General features: G+C 51.2%; 2 protein-coding genes across 6 annotated transcripts in view; one reads left to right on the forward strand and one right to left on the reverse strand.

Annotated features, from left to right (window-relative positions):
- The first annotated feature begins 2476 nt into the window (after window positions 1-2476).
- CIMIP2B (ciliary microtubule inner protein 2B) lies at window positions 2477-4394 on the forward strand. Of its 3 annotated transcripts, XR_009246605.1 has the most exons (5): window positions 2912-3250; window positions 3339-3544; window positions 3711-3762; window positions 3861-4058; window positions 4291-4394. XR_009246605.1 is itself a non-coding variant. In XM_058672418.1 (4 exons), the coding sequence occupies exons 1-4, from the start codon at window positions 2917-2919 to the stop codon at window positions 3926-3928; spliced, it is 660 nt and encodes a 219-aa protein (XP_058528401.1). In that variant the 5' UTR covers window positions 2912-2916; the 3' UTR covers window positions 3929-4327. The 3 variants fall into 3 exon arrangements, 1 of the variants encoding a protein (XP_058528401.1); XR_009246607.1 differs by adding an exon at window positions 2477-2580 and having other exon boundaries at window positions 3027-3762; XM_058672418.1 differs by having other exon boundaries at window positions 3861-4327.
- Window positions 4395-4465: 71 nt separating this feature from the next.
- RUSC2 (RUN and SH3 domain containing 2) overlaps window positions 4466-27735 on the reverse strand; it is a 47704-nt gene continuing 24434 nt past the window's right edge. Inside the window, exons 1-12 of one of the 3 annotated variants that reach the window (XM_004581013.3) lie at window positions 23389-23827; window positions 13998-16097; window positions 9855-10493; window positions 9461-9646; window positions 9221-9361; window positions 7931-8007; window positions 7578-7752; window positions 7394-7499; window positions 6718-6764; window positions 5519-6329; window positions 5288-5425; window positions 4466-5198 (exon numbers count right to left, since the gene is read on the reverse strand). In XM_004581013.3, the coding sequence (XP_004581070.2) occupies window positions 4997-5198; window positions 5288-5425; window positions 5519-6329; window positions 6718-6764; window positions 7394-7499; window positions 7578-7752; window positions 7931-8007; window positions 9221-9361; window positions 9461-9646; window positions 9855-10493; window positions 13998-16029 (4554 nt within the window). In that variant the 5' untranslated portion in view covers window positions 16030-16097; window positions 23389-23827 and the 3' untranslated portion in view covers window positions 4466-4996. Of the gene's footprint in view, window positions 5199-5287; window positions 5426-5518; window positions 6330-6717; window positions 6765-7393; window positions 7500-7577; window positions 7753-7930; window positions 8008-9220; window positions 9362-9460; window positions 9647-9854; window positions 10494-13997; window positions 16098-23388; window positions 23828-27735 lie in introns of those variants that run through there. The other 2 variants (XM_058672416.1, XM_058672417.1) reach the window with 2 other exon arrangements.

A 27735-nucleotide genomic window follows, 5' to 3' on the forward strand; every position in this document is an offset into this window, starting at 1 on the left:
GGGTGGCAGGAACCCAGTTAGTTGAGCCATCAAGGCTGATTCCACAGTCAGGAGCTAGAGCCTGGTGGTCATACGGGGGACTCCCTGGTCTCTTAACTGGCACCTCCCCTGCTGGGCTTACAAGTCTGCCTGTAGGATTGTTCTTCCGCCAGATGAGAACAGTGATAATGACAGGTCATTACACCCCCTGCATAGGCTGCTTCCTCACCAACCATGCCTCCTAACTTGTACTGAGTTGCCACCCAGGTTTATGGTCTTTGCTCCAGTTTCTACATGCTAAACTATGCACCAACTTCACATTCTTTTATTTTATTTTTAAAGTTTTATTTTATTCCTATTAGGAAGGCAGATTTACAGAGAGAAGTAGATACAGAAGATTTCTGTGTGCTGGTTCACTCCCCAAATGGTCACAATGGCTGGAGCCAAGACAAAGCTAAGTGTCTCACATACAGCTGCAGGGTCCCAAGGTTCTGAGCCATCCTCTCCTGCTTTCCCAGGCCACAAGCAGGGAATTGGACAGGAAATGGAGCACCTGGGACACAAGCTGGCATCCATATGGGATCCCAGCGCATGCAAAGTGAGGCTTTAGCTGCTGAGCCATTGTGCTGGTCCCCCAACTTCACATTCTGACCTTGCGTCTTTTGATTTTGCACACGCTTCTCCAAATCCCCTTCCTGCCCTCTTAGGAAGTGCCCTGGAGTTAGCTCTGGCCTAAACCTTAAACACGCTATCTCATCCACTATATCTCATGCTCAGCAGTAGTAACATTCACTTTCCCTTTTTACAGATGAGGAATCTGAAGCTTGATGAACTCAGTCAAGGTCCATCCACTTACTGAAGTTAGAACTTGAGTCATCTTTTTAAAGTCATCATGCCTTTAGCTCCAAGTACACTACTTGACATGACCTGAACAGTGATGACATTTGTTGTTCCACAGAACAATGCTGGCTCCTGCAGTGGCTGACATTGCTGGCAGAAAGGCAGGCACTTCTCCTGCACCATTCTTCCTTGGCGCAGCCAGGCTTCGTCCCAGCTGAGTGTTCCACAGGCTTCTGGATGCTCGCTGCCCACCTGACACTCGGGGAAGGGTGGCCATCGGGTGTTCTCCTGTGTCTCTCTCATTTGGTTGGAATTGTAATATAGAATTCCAGAAGAGCGCCTTAGCTTGTCCCCAGCCGACTTCTTTCAAAACCTTGCCAAATCCAGATGCACCTGGCTAAGCATCCATTGGCCAGAGGAAGAAGAGCCGCGTGAGGGCTCCAGCTGATCCAGACTCATTCAGGGGAAGCGCTTGTTCCCCAAGCCCCTCTCAGTTCCCAGGTAGGCTGCTTCAGAGGCACAGGTGGGCCAGCCAGGACCTCAGAGCTCAGCCAGGCTGGGCTCTAATCCTTCTCTGCTTCTCTGAGATCTTGTTTTTTCTCATCTGGCCATCTTCTCTTAGAATCTGAACTTCTTTCTTTTTGTGTTTATTTTTATCTGAAAGGCAGATTTACAAAGAGCGGAGAGAGAGTTCTTCTATCTGCTGGTTCACTCCCCAAATGACTCTAACAGCCAAAGCTGAGCCAAAGCTCAACACCCCATGGGTGTTAGCCTACTGAGTGTTTCTCCACTCCACTTCCCTGGTGTCTGAACTCCCACACGCACATTCCTATTCACTGTCTCTCACCAGTGTTAGAAATCTACAGGCAACTACCATGCAGCACAAACTGAGTTGGTGGACGTGGCACAAGCTTATGGAATCCTCACAGCCCCTTGGTCGCTTAGGTCAATGTAACCTTCATGTTATGCTTCAGGAAACTATGCTTGAGAAGTTAAGGCACTGGCTCCAAAAAGTGGCCCCTGCAAAGCCCTCAGAGCCTCGGCAACCATGACTGTCCGGCGGCCTCCGGAGCTGTGTGGTCCCTGCAAGGCCAGCTGGCTTCAGCCTTCACATGGCTACAGGATAATCTGCATATGCTACTGTGAGGAGCAGGGAGAGTGATGTCTTGCGTTTTATAAACGAAGGCAGGGGACCAGTAAATGCAGCCTTCCCGCTATGCACCGGGTGCCGGGCTGGAGGAAGAAGATCCAGATTCATTCTGGGAGGTGCCCACTTTCCAAGCCTCCCTTCATTCCTGGGCGGCAGGGTGACTTAGCCGTTTCAGATGCACTTCCCCACTTCTCCTTGCGGTTGATTGTGGCAAATGGACTTAGTGTCGCCTCTTTCCCCTTATCGCCACCCCGCAGAGCCCCTCTTTGCCGGGACTGCATCCCCCAGAAAGAACCCTCGCCGCTTCTCAGGAGACTGCTCATCTGGAAGAGGCTTGAGGGGCAAGTTGGGGGGCCTGTGCCCCCTCCACGCCTTCTCCGCCTCAGGGCTTCCTCGCCCCGAAGGTTACACCCCTTCTCTGGAGTCTCAGCCAGGCCCCGCCTCCGGCCCCGCCTCCTCCCTCCGGCTGCGAGGGGTGTGGGGCTGGACACCCTTCATCGCCTGCCCAGAGCTTGGGCTCCAAGGGAAACAAACACTGCCTGGGTCCTTGCGGCAATGGCTGGTACCTTCTTACCAGGGCTCAACTCTCCAAATCCTCATTATATCCCAGGGTAAGACCTCTATCCAGCGCCGCCTCCTGCTGCTTGTCCCTAGGAAGGGGACCATGGGAATCTAGGGGGGTTTGCCACCTAGATCCCAGGGCCACAAGTCCACAGCTTGGTTGGTGGGGTCCTAGGCTGGGCTGACTAGGCTGTCGGGTGGGGAAAAGCACACAGGCGCATGGTGGTAGCTGGTGTGCCTCCCAGCTTCCTGTTGTCTTCTCCATGGGAACAGAGGAAGATGGAAAGCCCAAGCAGAGAGCTCAGGTGTGCCTGCTCCGCGTCATGCACGGGGCTTCAGAAAGTTCATGAAAGCATTGTATTGTGGCTTCCCATTGGTTGGGGGAGATGGGTGGGCAGCAAAATAAACCTTCAGGAGGCTTCCCTCTGTCCTTGGGGTTGGTGGGGTGGGGGTGGGAGGCAATTCCAGAAGTGAGAGGAGGGGCTGTGTGTTACAGGTACACTGGACACTGCCCCTTCCTGAGGTTCAGCATGGGCCAGACCTACGGGCAGGTGACTGGTCAGCTACTCCGAGGCCCTCCTGGTCTAGCCTGGCCCCCTGCCCGTCGTTCACTTCTGCCACCCATTCAGCCCCCAAGGTCTCCCACGGTCCCTGCAGGCAGCCTGCCTCTTGGGCATGGTTGTGGAAGGCTCAGCTCCAGTATGATCCCCGGGTACACAGGTTTGTATGCAGGTACGATCAGACACCCTCAGCCTAAAAAGCTGTGTCTCCAAGTACCAACAAAGCTTTCCCGCCCCTGTCCACCCAGGGTTTGTACCCCAGGCACAGTTCATCTTTGCCAAGAACTGCAGCCAGGTCTGGGCCGAGGTCCTGAACAGCTCCCCTCAGTGGAAGGGGAGTCCAGAGCTGCCCCAGCAGGTGGTCAAGAGAGAAACAGAAACAGAGAAAGACCAGGAGCCTGCGCTGGAGCCAGGGGCAGAGAGGCTGCCAGAGCCCCAGCAGGCAGCAGGACAGGTATGGCACCTCATGCTGGGCTGGTGCGCCTCATCCTGGGCTAGTCCTGGAGTTTCACTGGGGGATGCAGAAGGGGCAGTCAGAGGCTTGACTGCCAGCTCTGTGTCCCTTGGGGTTTGAGCGTCGGAGATGCTAACCTCATTTTCCTTCTGCTGACATCTCATAGGCTTCCCCCTACTCCATGGATGACACAGATCCTCAGAAGTTCTTCATGTCAGGTGAGAAATGGGGTGACAACAGTGGGCCCAGGGGAGGCCCCTGGGATTCTGGGGTCCCTCAACTCTGTGTCCCCACCGAACTCCACCCCACCTCCCAGGATTCACTGGCTACGTGCCCCGGGCCCGCTTCCTCTTCGGCTCCAGCTTTCCTGTGCTCACCAAGTAGGCGCTGCAGGAATTTGGGCGGAAGCACTCTAGGGGCAGAGCCCTGAAGGGTCCTAACCCTCTCCCCCCGCTGCCCAGGACCTACTCTCAGAACGAGACTCTTCTGCCCCACTACGGGGGCTATGTGCCGGGTGAGCCTGGCTGTGGAACAAGGCTTTGGGATGTGTGTATGGGGTGGCAGGGAGGGGCTTGGAGCACTGGAAAGAAGGTACAGGGACCACAGATCACACAGTAAAGGACACTGAGGTGTCTTGCAGTAGTGGGGAGGCAGGGTCAGATTTTGGAGGGTCAGAGAACTGGGAAAGAATTCAAAGGCTTCTCCATGCCACTGGCCACACTTGACAGACTCTTTTGATCACACAGGGTATAAGTTCCAGTTTGGTCACACATTTGGGCATCTCACCCATGATGCGCTGGGCCTCAGCACTTTGCAGAAGCAGCTCCTGACTTAGGGAGCTGGAGTTCCAAGTTCTCTCTGTTCCTTCCAACCTATACCTAGCCAGCTTTTTGGAGGGACCACAGAAAGAGAAAACGATTCGGAGGCTGAGCACCTTTTTTATTAATAGGTGTAATAAATAAATAAATAAATACATAAACAGAAGCCTGGGCTGCTCTTCCCTCTTCTGCCCATCAGGCGCGCCGGCTATAGACTATTTACAGCTGGGGGTGCCAAGGGTCTGGCCCCAATACTGTTCACCATCCACATCACTGCCTGGCCTGGGCAGCCCTGCCAGTGGCTCTGCAGGCCACCTTCCCACAGAAGGACCTGCTTGTCTACATAGAAGGAAGGCTGGGCCCAGCTGGGCCAGGTTCAGCCTGGCAGCCCAGGGTTGCGTCCCTTCCCGCCTCCTTTCCTGGAGGGAGGTCTGGAATGAGGTCACTGGGACAGTCACAGGGGAGTAAGTAATACTGAGCGTGGGGAGCAGGTGCCAGCACAGGGCGAGGTGGCCCCCAGCTCTCAGTCTGCTCTGCAGCCAAGCCCAAGGACTTGTGAGGGGCTCTGGGGCTTGGAACCGGGGGGGGGGGGGCGGTGGTGAGGGTCCCTGAGGCCAGCAGCATGCACAGGGCCTCAGTTTTGGCTATTTCCAGGGGTTGGGCTTGGAGTTGGGGTCAACATCACATAGGCCAGGGGAACTAGGCCAGTGTCAGGACCACGGCTGCAGCGCAGCCAGTCTCTGCCGGCTGGCGCCAGCACCCGTAGGATATCACCCTTGTGGAAGCTCAGCTGTCCAGGGCCTGTGGCCAGATGGTGGCACAGTGCCTGCACCTCGCTGGGGAAACAACACATGCTGGTCAGACAAACCCTATCAGAAGCCCTACCCGGCCCCACCCTCACGGCCCCTCCTGGCCCCCAGCTCACCATGGTGGCTTAGCAGGCAGTCCTGGAGAGCGTGGCTCCTGCGGGCTCTCCTTGGTTTCTGGCTCCCGTCGGACACCCACTGTCTGGGCCACCAGCTGGAACATGGACTTGTCCAGGCTCAGCCAGTCTGAAGGCAGCCTAGGGGAGAGTGGCTGGGCTCAGGCTCTGTTCACGGCTGGGCCAGATTCCGTGTTTTCTCCCTCCACCTGCGCCCCACACGTGGGCTCTCACCTGGCTGTGGGCCGGGCCTCTCGCTGGGCTTTGCGGGAACCAAACAGATGTCCCCACTTGATGCCGCCTGGGGAAGGCTCTGCAGCCGCTCCCTCACTTTCTGCTGGCGGGGCAGCAGGCCCCTCCCTCTCTCGACTGCGCCTCAGTTCAGCCAACACAGAGTCAGGGGGGCTCCCCATCCAGAATGGCCAGCCCCTCTCCCGGCCAAGGGCCTCTTCGGGGGCAGGGCAGGCCTCAGCTCCCTCTACCACTCCCTCCCGGGGAGGTGGAACCTGGGGATTCCCCCCTGCTCCCCCCGCTTTCTTTTTCTCACTGCTGCTACTGCTGCTACTACGAGGGAACCTAGAACCTTCCATGGAGCCATCGATGTAGACTTGGGAACTCTGCATGAGCTGGTACCACCAGCCAGCTTGCCCACTTCGGGCCCATCTGCTGTGCCCAGAGCCCTTGGCTGCCTCTGCCACCTCTTCTTCCTCTTCCTCTTCTCCGCCTTCTGGGGCCCCCACACCCTTCATTCGCTCCCCAGGCGCTGCTCGGTCCATGTCTCCGGGGCCCTCCTGGCCCCGCTCCCGGGCCAGCTGCAACGTTGAGTGGGCGGACAGCAGCAGGTCCTGGGACTCCCGCAGCAGCTCCTTGTGCTGCCGCTGCTGCTGCCCACTCTGCAGCAGCCGGTGCTGAAAGAGCAGGTCCAGGCTGAAGGGCAGCAGGGCCAGGGGCTGCAGCAGCAGCAGCAGCTCCTCGAACAGCCCAGGGCACACGGTGTGAGCTGCACTCAGGAAGCCCCAGGGCTGGTAGTGGGTCTGGATGATGTCTAGGAGGAAGAAGAAGGTTTGAGTCATTCAGACAAGCACAGCCTGGCCCAAGGGGGTGCTTTGTGAACTACACAATGACATGTGCTGCACACATACCCTATTTCCTTTGATCATGCAGTGTGAAGAATCCCCAACCCTGAGCCCACAGGAGACAAGTACTGGGGCTCCCCTACCCAGACTTTCAGATTTCCTGAGAGTCCTGCTCACCCCAGCACTCTTACTTGAGTGCTGCCTGGAACGACTTGGGTACAAGTGTAAAGCTCTAGGGCAGGAAGCTTTTGCAGTTCCCTCCCCCACGTCCAATGCCTAACGGCAGCCAGTCCTCCCTCTATCGGGCCTCTGAGGACTGGCCTCGTTTGAGAGACAAAGCCAGGTTCTGAATGTTACCTTCGTGGTTATAGAGGTGATTAAACCAGAACTCCAGGGACCGAATGCTGCAGGGAGAGAAGGGAAGAGACTTGAGTTTCGTGTGGAAACAGCCAGATAGTAAGGTCTAAAGAAGACAGATACGAGGGCATCAGACCCCAAGAAGGGAATGTGCATAGGTATCACCCTACTACAGCAGCCTTGCTGCCTGCTTCCCTTCACAGCCCCGCGGCGCTGGTGGGGATATGCAGAAAGGGAATGACTGTATAAGACCCAAAATGTCATGGCAGGTAATGAATGGAGGTGTAGGCAGCTCAGGGTCAAGGGTTTCGGGCCATCAGGCTCATAGTTGACAAAGAAGCATACTTAAAACTGGGTCCCAGGATGGACCAAGGATTCAAGCTGGATGTAAAAGTGGAACTGGAACTGAGAGCATCAGGGTTTCCTGGAAATTGAGCCACCTGATTAATTTCCAAACATGACAGGCTATGTGTTTGTAAAAGCATCAGAAGATTATGGGAGTGGTCAGTGCCATATGTTATTGGTGCAATGGGAAAGCCAGGATGGGGAGGGAGGGGAGGCCTGCACCCTGGCCACAAACCCCACCCCTTCTGCTTCAGTCTGATGAGCTTGGGCACCAGAGCCCAGGGGGGTGGATCAAGAGTTGGGGGGAGACATTGCTACGTCACACACTCACTTGAGCAGGCCCAGGATGAAAGCGTCGAAGCGCATGGTGTGGCTGGTGAGCTCTGGGAACTGGCTGACCTTGTTGTAGAGGCCGTGCAGAACCTTGGTGGATGGACCTGAGAGGAGAAACCCATGATGTGTTTCTGCAACCCTCTGGTTGGTCCCAGGTCCCCCTCTGGCTCCTCAGCACTCACCTAGCTGGGTGGAAGCCTCCACCACACTCCAGGGCATGTTCTTGCGCTGCCCAATGATGACATCGAGCACAAAGGACTTGAGCCCGTCCTCCAGCACGGCCCGCACGGCGGGGCATAAGTACTTCAGCACCAGGTGGCCGACATTGGGGCTCACGGAACTGTTGCCCAGCTTTGCCTGCAGACGCAGGAGGGAAGGGCAGGACACCCTCTGGAGACTGAGCCTGGCCCTTGTCCCTGTGGCCCTTTGTGCTTCTCCCTTGTCACCCCCATCCCTAAGCAGCCAGCTCCGGGACAAGCAGAAGCAGGGTACAGTATGCGGGTTAGAGCTCGGTTTTTCACAGTTTCTTGCCTACCTTCACCCCAGGATCCCGGCTTGTGCCAAAATGAGCCACAATAAGGTCTACAGCCGTGTTCACAGCTTTTATCAGTCCTGCAAGAAAGAATGGATGTGATGGGTCCTTGAGCAAGCTCCTAGTGAAAGCTCTTGGCTGACCCTGTGGGATGGGAAGGGCTCTCCACTCGCCTTACTCTCCTTGCCTGTCCGTGGGTCTCCCAGAGACACTTAGGCCAGTGTGGTCCTGCTGTGCCCAGCTCTTAAGCCCTTCCTGTCCTCCTGAACCCACCTCGGTAGAGTACCACCCACTCATCCTTGCAGCTGGCTGGGGGGGCGGGGGCCAGGAGGGCCCTGGAGACATGGACCGAGCAGCGCCTGGGGCGCCTGGGGAGCGAGTGAAGGGTGTGAGGACCCCAGAAGGTGAAGAGGAGGAGGAGGAAGCAGAAGAGGTGGCAGAGGCAGCCAAAGGCTCTGGGCACGGCAAGGAACTTAAAGATGGAACTCAAGACCTGTAGCTGTGTTCCTTCCCAGCCCTCGGATGCCAAGCCTGGATCAGCCCACCTGCCAGTCTTTTTGCCTGAGAAAGCAGGGCCCCTTCCTACTGTTGGAGCCAATCCAGGTCCCTCGCCCCATGCCTGGAAAGGATGACTCTGATCTGTGCCTACTCAGCATCCTCGTTCCACTCTCTGGTCGCCGTGCCAAATCTCTCCCCCTCCTTCAAGCCTTCTTCCGACTTCCCTCTGTTGCAGGGCCCTGACTGTGCTGTATCTTCACCCCTCCCTCCGTTTTTATCTTGGAACAAAATGGCCATTCCTCCTCTTGCCCAAGGCTCTTTCCTTTCCCTGCAAGAAACTTGGGCTTCATCTTTCTCCCTACAAGCTCTGTCCCTTCAGCCCACAATTAAACACTCCGTTCTTTCCTCACCATTTCACTGAAACAGCCCTGGTTTCAATGCCACTGTCATTTGACTACGTTTGTTCCTTGCCAGTCTCCATCTTCCTAAATGTCACCGGCACACTTAGTGCTAGGCCGTGGTCCTGGAGCTCATCGCTCACACAGTAATCTCCCTCACCATGCTTAGCTCACTCAGGGAAGGGCTGCTCTGGCCCTTGAGAACTGACCTGGCCCCCTCTCCATCCATCACACAGGACCCAGACATCTACCTCTGGCCCCGGTGCTCTCCAACACCTTCCTGGCACTGACTTTAATGCAGGGGTATATTCTGGAGGGCCCCATGGGAGGGACACACACATGGCCAGGAGGGGACAGCAGAAACCTTGACCCAAGTTGGGGATGGGGTTCTAATCACCTTTTTTCTGAAGCAGGTCAATGGATATGGCCTCCGAGTTGCCATCTGGGGACAGACAAAACTCTGCTGGGGGCTTCTCTGTCAAGGAAAAGGGGTCTTGGAAGTCAGGACAGGTCAGTGGTAATGGCTTTAGTACTTGACCTAGAAAGAAGAGACAGAAGAGAAATAAAAGTCAGTTCAGTGTTTGATGAGTGTACCCTTGGGCCTGCTCCCAGAGGCCTGGGGTCCACACCCACACACCATTCAGCCGGCAGCCGAGATGGCCGGCACCTGCCAAAGATCCAGGGAACTCAAAGATGGGGTTCCTGCGGGCCAGTCGAGCTTCCTGTGGCCTTCGATCTAGGCTCCCTGATAGAGCAGGTGGCCCTAGCGGGTTCTTCCTCCTGTATTCCCGCCACTTGAGGGCTTGAGGGGAGAGGTGGTTGGCTGGAAGTAGATGGGATCAGCAGAAGAGAGAGGCGAGAGTTAGTAGGAGACAGGCTGTCGCAGCTACCTGATAGACCCACGGGAAACACTAGAGTCAGGAATGTGTGCCTGTTACACAGGGGTGCCGGGGAAAGCGGTGCAAACACTTTAGTCTCTGACTCTGGGCTATGACATAAAGCACTTGTGGTGGTGGTGATAAAGTTCATACCGTTACTGGGCCTGGAGGCCATGCTGCCCTCACCGCCTCCACGGGCCAGGCTCTCTGCACGGCCAAAGCCAGATCTCCAGGAGCCCAGAGGTGGCAAGCTTCCCGTTCCATGGAGTCGGTACTCAGCCAAGGTCAGTGTCTTCGGATCCTCCTTCTGTGGCAGCTGGGAGGGGGCGGCGCGGGCAGCGGGGCAGGGGTGGCTCCATGAGGCTAGGCTTTCTGGGGCTGTGGCCTGCTCTGGAGGCGGGGAGCACGAAGTGGAGGCAGAGGAGTCAGTGCTGGGCCCAAAGGGGCCAGCACTCCGGACGGGGGAATAGCTGCCCAGGGGTGACGGCCGGGAGGTCTCTGGCTCAGGCCCAGCTTTCCTGGCACCTCGGCCACTGGTTCGGGGTGTGGATGCCTGGGGCTCCCTGAGGGGAGCGGGGGCTGGGCCCTGAGCAGCAGGACCAGCTGGTGGGACAGGCTGCTGGGCACGGTTGCAGCCTGCGAGGCTGTAGAGCTGAGAGAGGCTGTGCAGGGCCCGGGCCTTGGCCAGCTGCTTGGGGAAGTGGTGCTGGAACACGAAGGGCTGGATGGGCAGTGTGGTTGGCCTCTGCTCCTTGCTGTAGCGAAGGACTGGTCGGCTTTCAGCACCACCCCCTGTAGCGACAGGGATGAAAAAGGAAATCAGACAAACAGACACAGAAGCCAAATGGGAAGAAGCAGAGGCAGAGAGGAGAGATGCTGCCCCCCTGGGGAAGGGACATGATAGGCAAGGCCTGGCTGGTAGGAATAGGGTGGGGCTACAGTGTGACACTGCTCCCCGCATCTTCTGTCAAACTCTCCCCTAGTGTTGTTATGACACAGGCCTGTTCCACACTTCTTCGCTGGTGGGTCTTTATTTTCTCAGAATTTAAAGATGGCTCAGTTCTTAAGCTTCACGTGTGCTTTTCCCCTTGCCCAGCTGAAGTTCAGCCAGGCATACAGGCATTTTCCAGACCCAAACCTTTAGCCCTGACCTTCCTCTCATCCAGATCATTCTGCCTTAGGGCACACTGAGAATTTGCTATTTTAAAAAGAGCTCATTCATTACCTTCACCACCCCCAAACTTTTCTCAACAACTTTCACTTCTGCCAGTGGCAGCACCACCCATTTTATCTCTATGGCTGAGAGACAAGTCTCTATGGTGCCAGTCAGATTCCAGTGTCCAGGTGATTTGACATTTTCGCTCGTCATCCCTCTTCTCCACTCACACCAGCGCATTTCCTTCTTGAGCAGATCTGACCACAATGGAAGATTTCTTGACTTGCAAGCAGAACCAGCTTTCTGTTGTCCCTGCCCACCCTCACAGCGTTTCAGAGTTCACCTTCTGCTCAGTGCATGCCCCCTCACCACCACCACGGCTGGGCCCCTCTGCCCATTCTAGCTAGCCTCAGAACACGAGTCTTGGAACTAAACCCAGGACCCGGGGACGCTGAAGGACAGGGCTTGGGCTCTGTGGGTCCGAGACCCTGCACCGAGCACTGAAATGAACACAAGGTGGTGCTATAAGCACTCCCCATCAGCTACAATCCCAGGCGTGGCTCAGAGATCCGCGAGCCAGGAATTAGCACTGGGCAGGTCAAGAAATTAGGAATTTATAGAGATTGAGTCATTTCCTTGAGGTCACACAACTAGAAAGTGGCCGAGTTGTAATTCTGTATAATTTGGGGCCAGTGTTCTCACCACAGTACACTTCTTGGCTGGGTTTTCCTTTCCCTCGTATTATTTCATCCGTGAGTCACGGTGGCTGAGACCACAGCCCATTAAGGGAAGGGTTTCAGAGTCACTCCCAGGGTACATTTTCAAAGTAGACCCTCCTGCCTCCTCTAGTCAATGCTGAGAGAGCAGACATTGCCCTTCTCCTTAACTCTCTATGCTTCAGCTACATCTGCCTCTGTTCTTAAATACACCAACCTCAGGAACTCAATCTTCTGCCTGGTCCACCATCCCAGCCCCTCTGGTAAATACCTTTCTATCCTGTTATTCCATTTCATTTTCTTTTTAGCTCTTTTCACTAACAGGAATGATCTTTTAAATGTGCTTATCACTCCTGATAAGAACTCCAAAAAAGTAGGGGCTTTGTATGCTAATTGCTGTGTCCTCTGTGTCTACAGGAATCAAAGGGCTGAATCCTCACAGTTCAGCTTGTCAGACACCTGGCTGGCTTCAGGAGGCCTCACTTTCATGTGACCTCCCTGGGTTCCCCCTGCCCCCTCCCGGCCAGCTGTTCAGGCAGGCACTGCTCTGCCCACACTCTGCCCACACAGCTCTACACCTGTCAGCCAGATTCTCTACCCATTTTGCTTTTCCCACCTGGAATGTATTCTCCCTTTCCACTAATTTAAACACCAACTTGTAGGACTGAGCTGACCCTGGCTATTAAGCTAGGTCCTCCCATCCAGTTTCATTACACCCCCTGCATAAGTATGTCTGAATTAGAGTGATTTTATTCCTACCCTTAAAAATATACCCGGGTCAGGGTCAACATGCTGGCGTGAACATGTTAATCCTCTGCCTGTGGTGACAGCATCCCCTGTGGGTGTGGGTTCAAGCCTTTCTCTGTAATCCTAATTAAAGTTTAAAAAGAAATCCTCCCTACTAAATTCCCAGAATGTGGCTGGAAGCAGAGCAATGCAATCAGACCCCAAGGGGGACTGGGTGCTCTGGAGGGAACAGAGGGACCAAGTTTTCTTGCTGTTCTATGTGACAGCCTTTCAAAACTGGCCACAGAAGCCACATTCCCCAGTCAGCTCTTTGCTGGGTCAAAGAGCCCCTCTCCCAGTTCTTCCTTACACTGCAGAACGCTGGGGTCCCCTCCCATCGAGCCCCTCTCCTAGCCCAGGGCTCAGCAGAATGCTGGGGTGCACTTTCTGGCTCTGTAGTTTGTATGCGAATCCAATCAGTTATCGTTTTTCAAAGTCCTTCTGTACTACAAACTCATTCTCAGCTTACAATCAGTTCTGTATCCCCAGTCAGCTCAGTACAGCTTACAAATGCAGCTTCACACTGGTTGTCCTTTGGAGTCCTGAATTTGATGCTTTTTTAGCCTCTTAATGTCAATCACAGATTGGCAATCTGTGGCTTCTTTTCATTCAAATCATTGAATTCATTGAATTCAATGACTTGTCATTTTTTTAATAAAAAAAAATTAAGAAAAGAGCCCAGTAGTGGGTCACTGAAGAATTATGTAACATTGCAGCAACTTGGTATAAGTGTTATAGCATTAAAAAGAAAAAAAACTCCAGGAACTTAGAGATCTCAGCTCCCAGGCTGCTCTGAGGGTGGTGAGCATCACTGACCAAGGACTGAATTTCACTGATACCCGATGATATCCCCTGGTTGTCTCTTAAACACTGAACATTCCAGATTTCCAAAGCTGAACTCAATCCTGCTCCTCTGCCAGTAAATCTACTTCTGTGTTTAGATGCTATCCAACAGGACAGATGCTGCGGGGCAGATAGAGAAGTGCAGCTTGGGATGCCTGTATCTGTATCAGAGTGCCTGGACTCGAGCTCCGCTTCTGCCTGTGTGCACAATCCAGCTCCCTGCTCACACGCCTGGGAGTCAGCAGATGGCGGCTCGGGACGGAGCCTTGCCACTGCTCTTCAAGACCTGATGGAGTTCCTGGCTTCTGGCTTTTCAGCTCTGGTAAGTGCAGGGCTTTTGGGAGTGAACCAGTAAATGGGAAGTCTCTCTCCATGTCATTGCCTTTCAAATAAGTAAAAAATGAATCAAAAGTTATGTAAAAAGCAATTTCTCTTAGGATTTTCCCATAAACAAAGACACAACTCCTCCCCACCCCGCCCCCCAAGGCCCTGTCTGAGTTACCAGGGTTTTTCCAGCAGTCATTCAGGTTCAGAACCACCATCATGCGAGCACTTACTTTTCCAATACATCAGGGTCTCTGAGGCCTGTTGATTTTTACACCCTCAGTGTATTTTTTTTTCAATCCTGTCTTCCTCCCTTTGCCCCACCCTATTATAGGACACGACCCAGACTAAACAGACAAGAGGTCTAGGCTAAGGAATCTCTCAGCGGTGTAGATGGGATGGCTGCTGGGGACCTAGCACCAAAGCGGCCCTGCGAATCTCCTGGTACTCTCTAGCCTTTGGGCTTCTTACCGTCGGCTCTAGCTCTTGCATCCCTCTGGGTGTGGCTGTTGGCTGTGTTCCCTGGCACGGCAGGCACTGGATCCATCAGTGGAGCCAGGGCACCTTGCTCAGCAGCTCTGAAGCCAACAGGTGGCATCTGACTGGCCTGGGGGCCCTGGCAGATCTGGGTGGACCAGGGTTCTGGGCCGAGTAGGTCTATCCCTGGTACCAGGGGCATAGGCGGTAGACTGTGGCTACAGTGAGGAGTGCCCTTTTCCAGTGGCACTGCCCTGTCTTGCTGGGCTTCTTGGATGGGTGAGAACTCGTGGGAGGAATCCCCAACACTCAGGCGAAGCGGGGGAGAGCCAGAGCCAGCAGCCTTCTTCCGGCCTTTGGCCAGTTCAGCGAAAGAAGTGACCCTCTTGGGTGGGGAGCTGGGCCCGGCCAGGGCTGCAGGGCCCTCACTCAAGCGGACTGGGCAGCTCAGCATGCGTTCTAGGGAGCCCAGGCGGACAGCAGGGCTGCGCTCCAGGCTGCGGTCATAGCTGCGGGAGCGCTGCCTTCCGGTGCTGAGGTTAGGGGGTGAGGTGTTCGTATACACTTGTCCCTCAAGCAGAGTGGGACTCTTGGCAGCTGCTGTGTCTGCTGAGGAACCTACTGCCTCTGGTTCCTCTGGCTGCACTTCAGGCTTCTGGAACAGGTAGTACTCTGAAGGTTGGCCAGGGCCTGGCTCTGGCACAGGGCCTGGTGGGGGACTTATCTTGGTGTGTTCCTCAGAGCAGCTGGTGATGGAAGAGCCGGCTGGGCTTGGGGATGACTGGGAGGATAGGTCACAGGTGACAAGTTTGTAGTAATTCTGCGTGGCCACAACAAGACGGGCCTGGCTCTGGAAGCAGGCAGTGAGGTCAGCCACGGCTGGGCAGGGCTCACAGTGCGGACGGTAGGAGTTGCAGTTGGCATCAAGCTCAGGAGATGAGGCATGAGGACAACCATAGCCCCCTTCCCTTCCTCCACTTTCGGGGTGGTGGGACTCGCAGGACATCTTGGACTCAGCAGGAGAGGGCTGCAGGTCCAGATAAAAAGCGCCAGGGTCGGAGTGGCTGCAGAAGGAGGAGTCACTGCAGGACTGGGGAGCCGAGTTGAGGTTGGTGCGGGCGCTGCCATGCATCTTGTTGTAGAGGGTACTGAAGGTGACCAGCACGCCATCCGAGCTGTTACAGGAGGAGTCACTCACATAGCCCATGGACTGGTCAGCTGTCTCAGACTGACTGGACGTGCTACTGCAGCGGCAGTGCTGGGCTCCCGGGCCCGGGCAGCTGGGGTTCCTTGGAGACTCATCTGAGCTGAGCTTCCACTCCTGGTCAAAGGAGAAGCCCGAGGTGTCACTGGCTGCCCCTGCACTGCCACTGCCACCAGGTCCCCCACACTCATCCAGCTCCATGGTCTCTGCTTCTAGCTCTGGCCGGCAGCGGTGGCTGCTGCTGCACTGCTGGGTGCCCAAGGTCATTGCTGGCTCCTGTTCCTGGCCCTCCACCACACCAGCCCGACTGCGTGTTGCCCCCCAGGACCTGCCCACTCTGGGGCCAGATGGTGGCAGCTGGAAAGAGGCTAGATGGAAGGTGGGCTGGCCAGTGCTGTGCAGGTGGAAGGACTGCTGGGTGGTGCTGTCACTGATACTGTCATCATACAGGTCACCGAGTCCTGGCTCCCCCACACCTTCCTGCAGCAAAAAGGGATTGTGCCGTTTGGGGGCCCCAGAACCTTTTCCATCCCGACTCCGACTCTTGGTGCTGTCTGTAGACTGGGCGGATACCCCTGGAGTAGAGTGCAGACTGCTGTACAGCAGGGAGTCAGCTTGTCCCAGGTCTTGGTCAGGCTGGGTGAGGCCCAGTTTGGGTGGGCAGAAAGGATTGGGTCTTGTGCTCCCACTGCTGCCACTTGCCCCTCCACAGCACTGTCTGTCTGGGACTTGACAGTGCACTAGGGGGATATGGTGGACGATGAGGGTCTCTCCCGTCAGCTTTGGGGGACTATCCATTCTGGAAAGTTCGAACAAGGGCATCAACGGCACCAGACACTGCCCCCGGAGCCCAGTGGGGCAGAACACATTGCATCAGGAGACCTTGGCACCTGGAGAGAAAGGGAAAAAAAGGGAACCTAATGTGACGTCCCTGTAGCCAGGGACACATCCTTCGTACCATTTTTAAGCCCATGAAGGAGACTCTGAGTCAGGTGGGAGGTCCGCCAGCCCAGCAGGCCAGCTGGAACCCCGCCCCACTTTCCGCACTGCACAGGCCCAGCTTGTGAGCCATTCCCCACTCCTTCCTTTCAAGGACCCCCTTGTATCTCCACCCCATGTGACAAAAGGCCAGGCCTCTTTGAGTGCCACTCAGGAAGGCCTGGGGATCTCAAAGACAGAACTTTTCCATTTTCTTTCAAGAACCCCGTCTGTGGCAGTGAACAATCTTAGTCCCAGGTATGATACAATGTCTGGGAAGTGGACAGGATGCGAGGCACTGAGGAGACAAAGGTGCCTTAGACATGGCCACAGCACGCAGGTGAACAGCTGGGGAGAATGAGGGCTCACAGAGCAGGTACTTTACAGCAACAAGTTCTGAGTTTGCAAGAGACTTTAAACACACTTCATCATTTGACCCCCTTTCTCCTCTGAGCCTCAGGGTATTTGTCCCTGTCCCAGGACTGTGCGTGAAATGATTTCATTGCCCTTCCTACTATTCTAGTGCTTTTCACATGTAGACTAAGTTGGGCCTGGGAGGGGGGATATTCTATCTTTTATGCCACGCTAGCACTTTATCACCAGGTGCAAACCTCTTGAACTGCGGCAATTCTGCCCATGCTAGCCTAGAAGCTTCATTACCCAGAAGCCTTAGCAAGCCTTTCCTTCAGTTTTATTCCTAATTCAAGATAGGCTATTCTAAACTTCTCTGTCCCTTGGCCACTGTCCCAACAGTCTTCACTTCTCATACATTTCTCTTTCTTCTTTTTTATTCCTACTATTTTCCTTTCATGCCCTCTGAATCTAAATCTTTCATCTCTTTTCTCTTATTCATCATTGAAGTGAGTCCTTAATGCTACCAATTTCTTTAAATTTCATTCATTTAGACTGAGGAGTCCCAGCTCTTCACATGCAGAACAGAAAGACACTGGACAAATCATCAGTGCTCAAGGATGAAACAGGCAGTGCATTAAGGAAAAAAAATTAAAATGGTTAGTAAACACATGTGTGAGGAACAACGTACTAAAATGTAAGTATTTGCAGTTAATTAAATTATATTAAAATAAAGAACAAGGATAGGAGTCCCCTACAAATACTCAATGCCCTTTTATAAAGTAGCATAGCATTTCTGTATAATCCATGTATGTTTTCTCATACAATTTAAGTTATCTCTACATTACTTAATACACTATAAATAAAATGTAAATGCTATGTGAACTGCGATTGAACTGTATTGTTTAGGGAATAATGAAGAGCAAAAAATGTGTACTATTTGCATATTTTTTAGTATATGTGCTGCCGAAGCGAGCACTATTTGCATATTTTTGATGTATGAATGTGGAGGGGGCAACAGTATTAACGATCTTTCTTCCTTCTTCCCCAGCCCCCACCAGCTTTTGTTGAACATCTAAGCCTTTGTGTGCTCATTAGGGCAACGACTAGAGAGGTAGAAGGGTTAAAGTGAGCTGCAAGATGAAATGTAACAGTGGAAAATACAGAAGAACATCTTTATTATTTTGGATTAGGTTAAGTTCCTAAGATATGACACGAAAAGCACAAATGATCAGGAAGAAAGAAAGAGATAGGAAGGAAGGAAGAGAAAAACTGGATTCTGCTGAACTTCAAAGAATGCCTAAGAACCTGTAAAGACAATCCACAGAATGGAGGAGAATATTTGCAAATCACACATTCAACGAGACAATACATCAAGTAAACTCTTGTAACTTAAGAATAAAAAAAGATATAACTTAATTAAAAACTGGGCAAAGAATCCGAACAATCCTTTCTCCTAGGAAAAACACAAGTGGCTACCACACTCCTAAAAGGGTGCTTTTTAAAGATGCCTTAAAAATAAAATATAACAAGAAAGCAGACAACAAGTGCAGATGATGATGCAGTGAAAAACTGGACTTCTCAAACACTGGAAGGGGCATCATAAGATAGTACAATTACTTTGGGAAACAGTGGACAGCTCCTCAAAATGTTAAACAGTTGCACATAGCCAACAATTCCACCGAGTCTAAACCCAAAAGAAATGAAAATATATGTTTACACAAAAGCTTGCGTATAAATGCTTACAGCAACAGTGTTCACAGCAGCCAGAACTGATGACTAGATAAACAAAATGTGGCATATACTTGAAATGGAATTTTATTTGGCAATAAAGGAAATGAAGTTATGATTTAAGGCACAACATGAACAAACCTGAAAAAGATTATGCTGAGTGAAACAAACAAACAAAAAACTCTGTGTTGTAAGCAGCTGATTGGCTTCATTTCTATGATATACCCAGCTTAGGCAAATCCATAGGAGAAGAAGCTAGAGCAGCGGAGGCCTATGACTATGGGGCTGAGGATTGGGGAGTGGCTACTTCATGCCCGTGGAGGCTCTCTTTTGGGTGATAATGTTCTAAAATCAAACAACAGTGATGCTGACACACCATTTTGTTTCTTATTGTAAACTACAGAATTTCATTGAGTTTGAATTATCTCAAAAAGACTAAAACATTTTCAGCCAGGAAAAAATTACGGTTTATGGAAACAGGCTCAGAGGGGTGCAGAAGAGAACTAGTGTTGAGCAGTGAGTGAATCTGGCACCTGCAGAAGCAAGGAGAGAAACAGCTGTTCTGAAAGATGGCATTTTGAGAGTCAGAGAGACAAAGATAATAATCAGGAGGTTTTGCCATGAATTACTTGAGATAATTTTCCCTTTACTCCTTCCCATCTATTTTTTTTAACCAAGAAAAATTTGGATTCAAGTGTATACTCACACACATACACATTAGCATATATATCCTACTAATATCCTAAGTGTATATATGAGATGCTAACACATAGATACATATATGAGACACAACTTCATTTCCTCAACAACATGCACACATACCCCTATTAAACCATCACGGTTCCATCAAGGCTCCAGCCTAGTGGCATAGCAACCAGATCACTTCGCAAAGGCACTACCTTCACACGCCACAAGTGGATTAAGTTTACACCCGTAATGCATTGACCATCAGCCATCACACACTCTGAGGCTCCTAGCCCAGGTTACTGGGAGACATCCAAACTAACGTTTGGAGACATTGCAGTTGAGAACATTCTACAATCCCAGTAATAATCAACCAATGAAAGCAATACACAGAACAGAATGTCATTAAAATTTTGTGTTGACATGACTACTGGCTTCAAAGATGGTCACAGAATAAATAGTAAGTGAAGACAGCAGGTTATAAGAAGCATGGAGGGTATGACACCATTGTGTAAATAAATATGCCTCAATGTACAGAAGAAAAACTAAAATACATGCAACAAAATGTTAATGCCTGTTTCTGCTTAGTGATTTTGAATTTTTTGAAACTTTTTTGGGAGGGGTTCATACTCCTTTATTTTCTTAAAAAATACTTATTTATTTGTGAGAGAAAGACATCTTCCATCACTGGTTTACCCCCGCCCCCAGATGCACTGAGTTGGCTGAAGATTGGAGCCTAGAACTCCATCCAGGTCTCCATTGTGGACGTCGGGGCCTGAAGAGTTGGGTCATTGTCCACTGCTTTCCCCAGTGCTTTAGCAGGGAGCTGGGTCAGAGGTGAGCAACACGGATGTGAACCAGCTTACATATGGAATGTTAGCACTGTAGACAGAGGCTTAACTCACAGTATCACAATGCAGGCCCCTTATATTTATTTTCTAATTTGTGTATAATAAATATGCTTTATATGCATACTTTAAATTTTTTTCTTTCCATGGGGTGGGAGGTTCTCCCTTACATACAATATTAGATTTTCCTTAAAGTGTAGGCCATAATCTCAAGGCCTGGACTCAAGGAACACAGAGAATTTTCCTGTATATATAATGACAATTCTAGGAATACTATGGACTACAGGCATCACTGACAATGTGTCCTCTTTTCTCCCCCTTTTATCTACACTTTACTCAAGTATTTTCATTTATTTGGAGTCAGAGAGAGAGAGAAAGACAATAATTTTCCAACTATTGGTTTGCTCCCCAAATGGCTGCAAGAGCCAAGCTGAAGGTAGAAGTCAGGAACTCTATTTGGATCACTCACATGGATGACAGGGGCCCAAGCACTTACAGTTGCGGTGTGCTTTAGCAGGAAGCTGGATCAGAAGTGCAGATCAAACTTGAATCTGGGCATTCTGATAAAGGAAGCCAGCATCCCAAACAGCATCTTCAACCACTGGCAAACACCCGGCCTCTTGTTCCCCTTCTAAAGGACCATTTTCAGGGAGTGTTCACCAGTGGATATCACACACACACACACACACACACACACACAGTGGAAGTAATGATTCAGACCCAGCGAACTATCACAGAGATGAGCATTCAGACAAGAAACCATGGTGCTGCACAGACAGAACCTAGACAGCCAGGGGTAGTGAACAGACACAGCCTGTGGCCCTCAATGAAAGGCTGGTAAACAGATGCAGCCGGTGACCCTCAATGAAAGGCTAGTGAACAGACTCAACCTGCGGCCTTCAATGAAAGGATAGTGAACAGACACAGCCTGCAGCCCTCAAGGGAAGGCTGGTGAACAGCACAGCCTGCAGCTCTCTACAGAAGGTTGGTGAACAGACGCAGCCTGCAGTCCTCAATGGAAGGGTCGGCAGCTGTGTTATAATGTCGGCTATACACACCTGGGTCCCAAACCAGAGAAGAGTTCCTGGAGGTCAGAGACCGAGAGCTAGTCAATCCCATGTCCCTATAAGTTACCACATAGTCCTTGGAGCATGGTCAATGCTTGGTTTCTATTTTGTATTTTACTCATTTCATAAAATGGGGTTGCTTTTTTATCATAAAAAGTTTTAAAAATTTATTCTGGATAAGATTCCTCCAGTTAGATCTAGGTCTTACAAATAGTTTCTCTCAGTTGGAGGCTTGCTTGTTAGTTTTCTTAACAGTATATTTTTTTAAATTAATAGACATTTTTAATTTTATGAAATCTAATTTATCAGTTTTTTCTTTTGTAGTTAAGGCATTTGACACCTTAAGTAGTCCTTACCTATCTCAAAATCGTAAAATAATTTTCCTTTAAAAACTATAGTTTAAGCTTCATAAATTTGAGTTGCATTGAATCTTATTTTAAGTTCCAAGCTGTTTCACTAATTTTTAATTTTAACTTACATTTTTGTTCTCAGAGATTGTTATTCCTTTCTGATCTCCACAGTTTGTTTTTTTTAGAAGTGGACATCTGCAGGCACCGGGATGTTGTGATCATGCTTTGCCCCATACCCACTTCCAATCTTTCACAAAACACGTATGTATGTGGGACTGATCTTCACACCAATTTCATAAAGGAGGCAGAATGGTAGGCATGAAAACAGACAAGGCAACGGATGCCTAGCAAGATGAATGACTTGCCCAGTTTCCCTCAGTGAGTAAATCACAGCCAAGACGGGACTCAGGACCCCTGACTGTGGATTTGTGTTTTAGATCAGTTACAAATGCGATCAGACTGCATTAGACCTGAATGTCAAACGCCCCAGAGGACGTTGCCTGAGTGCTCATCTTGGGCTGCATTCCTGAGAGTGTTTGGTTCTAAAGTTGGGGCGAGTTTATTACATTGGGCTATGAGCTCTGGTGAAGGTGAAAACACACCTTTCTCCCAGAGAAAACGACCAGGGCCAGAGGCGCTTCCCGAAGGCCTTGCGTTGTCTCTGCTCCCCAAGTAGCCGCTTCCTGCTTCTCCTGGGCGCCCACACTCTAGCCTGACCAGGTTGTCTTTACAGGCCTCCCCATTTTCTGCCTCTAGTTCCTTTTAGATGACTGTCTCCTTGTGTGTAGACTACTCATCAATCCCTACCCCATCCCATCCCACTTCCCAGCCCTCTCGTCCCTGTCCCATGTACGGCCCCCAAATCTCTTTCCCCAAGATGCTTTGGGAAGTAACACACTCCTACAACTTCCCAGGGTATTTTTCAATCACCTATTTTAGGTGGGCCAGTGGACTGCAGGAATTCAAACAGATAGGGGAACTCTGGGCAGGAAACTGCCAGCAGGAAGGTTTCCCTTGTCTTTGGGGATCTGTGTCTTTTCTGTCAGTCAGCTAACACCCTCCCTCCTTTCTGGCCTCCTGAAGAAAGACAGGCAGGACAAAGGTCCTCAGTTGCTATCCCCCGGCAGGCAGACCTTGACTCCAGGTTGAGGGGAAACCTCAGGAGGATCAGGTATGCATCGCAGGAGGGTAGATTTGGGAGTGTGAGCTCATGCTAGGAACCTAGGTCTGCCTAAGAAAGCGGATTAAGACAGGTCATATGCCCTGGGCACTAATGACTGTCCCCTGCTCCTAATGTTAACTGTGGGGTGTCTTGTCGACATTGCTACTTACTCCATTCTTCCTAAGAGTCTGCTGGCTCCCATAGCATCGTAAGGTGTGGCATGTGTGTGTGTGTACGCTTGTGTGGTATGTCAGGTGTGTGTTGCATGTCTGTGTGCAGGTATGTCACAGGGTGTGTGTGTGTGCCTGTGTGTGGATATGTTAGGGTATGTGTGTATGTGTGTGCATGCCTGTGTGGGTATGTTAGGGTGTGTGTGTGTGTGTGCATGCCTGTGTGGGTATGTTAGGGTGTGTGTGTGTGTGTGTGCATGCCTGTGTGGGTATGTTAGTGTGTGTGTGTACATGCCTGTGTGGGTATGTTAGGGTGTGTGTGTGTGTGTGTGCATGCCTGTGTGGGTATGTTAGTGTGTGTGTGTACATGCCTGTGTGGGTATGTTAGGGGGTGTGTGTGTGTGTGTGTGTGCATGCCTGTGTGGGCATGTTAGGGTGTGTGTGTGTGTGTGTGGAGGGCAAAGCTACCCAGCTCCTCCCAGAAGCTGCACCAATGCCCGCATCTTCTCCTCCCAGAAACTCTTTGTTTCTAGATGTGACCCCCCTCTATGCTGACTACAGCAGCTAAGGCAGCAGCTTCATTAGAAAGGAAGGATGGAGTCTCTATGCTTCTTGACGAACCGACATAAATAGCATTGTAGCGCCCAAGCTCTATTACCCGTCTCTGCAGCTCTGCCCAGATGCATGCATGGAACAGCCTGCCTAGTGCTCGCACACGCAACCCCTCCCTCTTATGGAAAGACAAAGCCGGTCCTCAAGAGCCAAGACACAGAGGGCCAAATGCCGAAGGCTGATGCAGTCGGCTCTGCCCTGCCCCTCCCCCAGCTCTGCCAGCCATACCTCAGCAAGCGGCCTTCAGCTAGCCCCCCGGAGGCCTCCGCTCCTCTTGCTGTTGGCCTTGACAGTTCCCGCTGAGGCACTGTTCCACGGCCCACACAGGTGGGGGTGGGAGGGACCGGGCCGATTTCCTAAGATCTGATTTCTGCTAATACAATGGCATTGCTGCTAATGCAGGGAGGCTGCGCAATCCCAGCCCCGGTCTCTCGGCGGCTGCCGCGGCCGCTGGTGCTGCGGTGACGTTGCCGCTAAGGGAAGGGGGAAGGGAGAGGAGCGGGCATGCCCACAGTGCAGCCGCTCAGCCTCCCTCCCCGGCAGTCCCCGTGGGCCTGCGAGTCCAGCGAAGGAGGAGGGGAGAGAGGCGGCGGCGGCAGAGGGCAGGCGCTGCTGCAAGGCGCACAAGTCCGAGAGCCCAGGGAGCGTGGGGTGAGCGCAGCCTCGTGCTCCCTGGAGTCCCGGGGAAGTCTGGGCAGAGCCTTGTTGCTTCCTTCCTGCCTTCCTTCCTCAGGCCCCTCCTTTTGGAGCCCAGTGAGAAACTAGTCCCTCCTGTCTTCTCTCCCAATGACCCTGTGTTTTCCAGCCTTTTCTGCTCTCTAGGGCTCCAGACAGGCCTAGGGGTGGGGCTGGCTCCCAGGAGGGGATTCCTGAGAGTAGGAAGGGAGGCTGGTGGCTGCCGTCCTCCCACCCAACCCGGTGGGCCTGCCCCTGCCCACAGGCTTCGGCACGCAGGGTGGGAGCAAGCCTTGGGGTCCAACACACGTTCCATTCAATGCTGTGGATCTTCAAAGGGTCCACTAGTCGTGGCAGAAGTATAACAGGCCCCTCTCACAGTGCAAGAAGAATCAACAAAGAACTGTCCCTTGGGCATGAGAGTGGGTGCTGGGCAGACTGAACTCTTGGAAGAGAAGATCTCTGTTCTCTGTGAGGAAAAGGGTCTGTTAAAGAGATGCCTGGGCAACAAAGGAGTAAATTCTCCTTGACCTTGGGTTAGCCAATGAATTCTTCAATGCGGATACCAAAAGTTTAACAACAAAAGACTCCACAAAAATTTAAAACTTCTGTGCGTCAAAGGACACAATCCAGATCATACAAAGGCCAGGTCCTCAGTTCTCAGGTGCCCTGCTTGGGCTCTTTCTAATTCCTGGAAAGCCAAATGAGGGTGCTTCTGTGACCGGGTTGCCGTGGCTTCGGCATCTACAGGAATCTTTACATTCAAATGTAGTCTTGTGATTGTGTAACTTTTCTCAAAACACTGGAAGTCAAAAAGTGCAGGAAGGACTGAAGCAGGGTAACCATTTTTGAGGTTTGGGAATTCAAAAATTTGTAGGAATGGGAAGCTACTTGGAAGCAGAGAAAACGACACGAAGGGGCTCAAGCAGCTCTGACACATACAGGCTAAAGGAAGAGGGAGAATTCTTTGAAAGAGAGGCCAGGAATCCAGGAATGAAAGCCAGGTGGTTCAAAATGGGTGTCTCCACAACTCCACGACAAAAAGATTAATAACCCTGTTTAAAACAGGACAAGGGACTTAAACTGACATTTCTCCAAAGAAAACACAAATGGCCAACAAGTCATGACAAGATGCTCAACAACATTAGTCATTAGGGTAATGAAAATCAAAACCCAGTCAATGAGATACGACTACACACCCACTAGGATGGTTAACATTAAAGCAAATAAACAAAAATAGCTAATCCAAAGACAACCCACAGAACTGGTGAAAATCCGCAAATCATATATATGATAAGGAACTTCTGCCCAGAAGTATATAAAGAATTCAGGAATAAAAAGAAAACACAGAGGGTGGCGTTGTGTAGTGACTAAAGCCTCAGCCTGTGATGCCAGCATCCCATATGGGCACCAGTTCAAGTTCCAAACCACCTCCCTGATAATGTGTCTGGGAAAGCAGTGGAGGATGGCCCAAATACTTAGGCCCCTGCACCCACATGGGAGCCCCAGAAAACTCTCCTAGCTTTGGACTGGCCCAGCCCAGGCGGGTTGTGGCCCTCTGGGAGTGAACCAGTGGATAGAAAAATCTCCTTCTGTTTCTCCTTCTCCCTCTCTCTCTAATTCTGCCTTGTGAATGAATAAAAAGGTAAAAAGACAACCCAATTATACATGTGCAAAGGATTTGAATAGACATTCTCCCAAAGAAGACACACAAATGTTCAAAAGACCACCTAAGATGCTCAACATTATTTCATTAGGGAAGTACAAATTAAGACTAAAAGGAGATATCACTTGACTCCTACTAGAGTGGTTACAATAAAAAAAGACAAAAATAAGTACTGGCGATTGCTGGGGGCATTGTATAGCAGTGCAAACACTGGTCCTTATAATCCAGCAGTTCTGCTCCTCAGCACAGCGTCCAGGAAAATGACAGTGTGTCCACATAAAAGCTTATACATGAATGTTCATGGTGTCATTATTCACAATAATCAAAGATGGGAACAACGAAAATGTTCATCAACAAAGGAAGTGGGAAACATGGTAAATCTGTACAAAGGAAGAGTGTTCAGCAATAAAAAGGCATGAAGGTAAATGCTACGTCAGGGATGAACCTTGAAAACATGCTAAGTGAAAGAAGATCGCGTAATATTGATTCCACTTGAGTGAAATGTCTATAACAGATGACTCTATAAAGATTAAGTAAGAGTAGATCATGGTTGTCAGAAACTAGAGGGAAGGAGAAATGGGGACTGATTGCTAATGCATGTGAGGTTTCTTTTTTTTTAAGGTTTTTTTTTTTTTTTTTGGAAGTCAGATATCCAGAGAGGAGGAGAGACAGAGAGAAAGATCCTCTATCCGATGGTTCACTCCACAAGCGGCCACATCAGCCGGAGCTAAGCCAATCCGAAGCCAGGAGCCTCTTCTGGGTCTCCCACATGGGTGCAGGGTCCCAAGGCCTTGGACCGTCCTCGACTGCTTTCCCAGGCCACAGGCAGGAAGTTGAATGGGAAGCGGGGCCGCAGGGATTAGAACCGGCAACCATATGGGATTCGGCGTGTGCAAGGCAAAGACTTTAGCCACTAGGCTACTGTGCCGGGTCCACATGTGAGGTTTCTTTTTGGGAGGATGAAAATGTGTTAAAGTTATGGTCATAATTTGCCCAACTCTGTAAATATATTAAAAACCTCAGAAAAAGAAACAGATGAATTGTACATTGTAAGTGAGGAAACATATGATATGTTGAGTGTATCTCCAGCAGGGATGTAAGCATGTGGCATGATGTCTAAGATGTCCCATGAGACACCCGCATCCAGGCCCTACTCCTGATTCAGCCTCCTGTGACATCTTTGGAGGCCTCATGTGATGACCTAACAGGTTGAACAGCAGACTTAGATTGAGGTCCTGGCCCTTTGCTTTGACCCAACCCAGGCCTGGCTGTTGCAGGCACCTCAGAAGAAGCCAGCAGATGAATGAGTTTTCCCTCTTTCAAAATTAAATTAATTAAATCTGATTAGATTGAGAGGGAAGGAAGGACGCGGGCAAGTAGCAGCAACAGCTTTAGTGGTTTTGCTCACCTCCACAGAGGCAGGAGTCTTTGAAAGCCCCGGAGCTGAGGCAGGGCTGCGAAGGGAGACAGACATCGTCCATCTGCAACAGCCCAGGTCTAGGTCAGAAGCCAAACCCACCAGCCAGAAGCCAAGAGCTTTTGCAGGGTCTCCCATGCCTATCATTGAGTCTCAGCAGGGACCCAAGCACTTGGGCCACCTTTCACAAGCACATTAACAGGAAGCTGGATCAGAAAGTGGAGCAGCAAGGATTCAAACCAGTGATAGGCAGGTAAGTAGATTAGTGAATAAACTTCAAACAGCCAAGAAGGGATTCATAATATTAATTTTCCAGAGAAAATAATTTACCCAGGGAGTGTGACTTTGTTTTTCACAGAGGTGGCTGGCACTCACAGGCAGGTGTCTAGGAAGCTGCTGGGGGTCTGGAGGGCAGATGGTCGGCTAGGTAGGTTAGGCACTTGGGTAACCTGATGTTCTAAATGTTCCCTCTTGGGGAGGCCCTGACCTCCAAGTTCATCGAAGCTTTTCTCCTAGCTGGGCCCAACATTTTTCCTTGATTACGTGGGCTGGGTTATTTGTCTTAAGGGGAACTGCATTAAACTGTAGGAAATAAGGCCCAAAAAGAAAGCAGGTTAGAGGCCAATCTAAAAACTGAGGTCATGGTGGAAAATCTCATTAAAAGAATTCCTAGTCTCTTTCCTCCTACTTCTGGAGAATACCAACAGCCATACTCACTTATCCTACCCCGACCTTTGGCACATTCTTCTTCTGCAGAAGGAACTACCCCATCGAAAACACAAACTCTAAAATGAAATGAACAGAAAAGAAACTGAAT

This window comes from Ochotona princeps, chromosome 14, assembly GCF_030435755.1.
Source record: "Ochotona princeps isolate mOchPri1 chromosome 14, mOchPri1.hap1, whole genome shotgun sequence".
NCBI classification, from domain to species: domain Eukaryota; kingdom Metazoa; phylum Chordata; class Mammalia; order Lagomorpha; family Ochotonidae; genus Ochotona; species Ochotona princeps.

Excerpts from the sequence above, each read along its gene's own strand:
- CIMIP2B (XM_058672418.1), top strand. The coding sequence starts at position 2,917 with ATGGGTGGGCAGCAAAATAAACCTTCAGGAGGCTTCCCTCTGTCCTTG. Across the intron at positions 3,251-3,338 it reads TATGATCCCCGGGTACACAG|GGTTTGTACCCCAGGCACAG; the intron begins GTTTGTATGCAG and ends CTGTCCACCCAG. Across the intron at positions 3,545-3,710 it reads CCCAGCAGGCAGCAGGACAG|GCTTCCCCCTACTCCATGGA; the intron begins GTATGGCACCTC and ends GACATCTCATAG.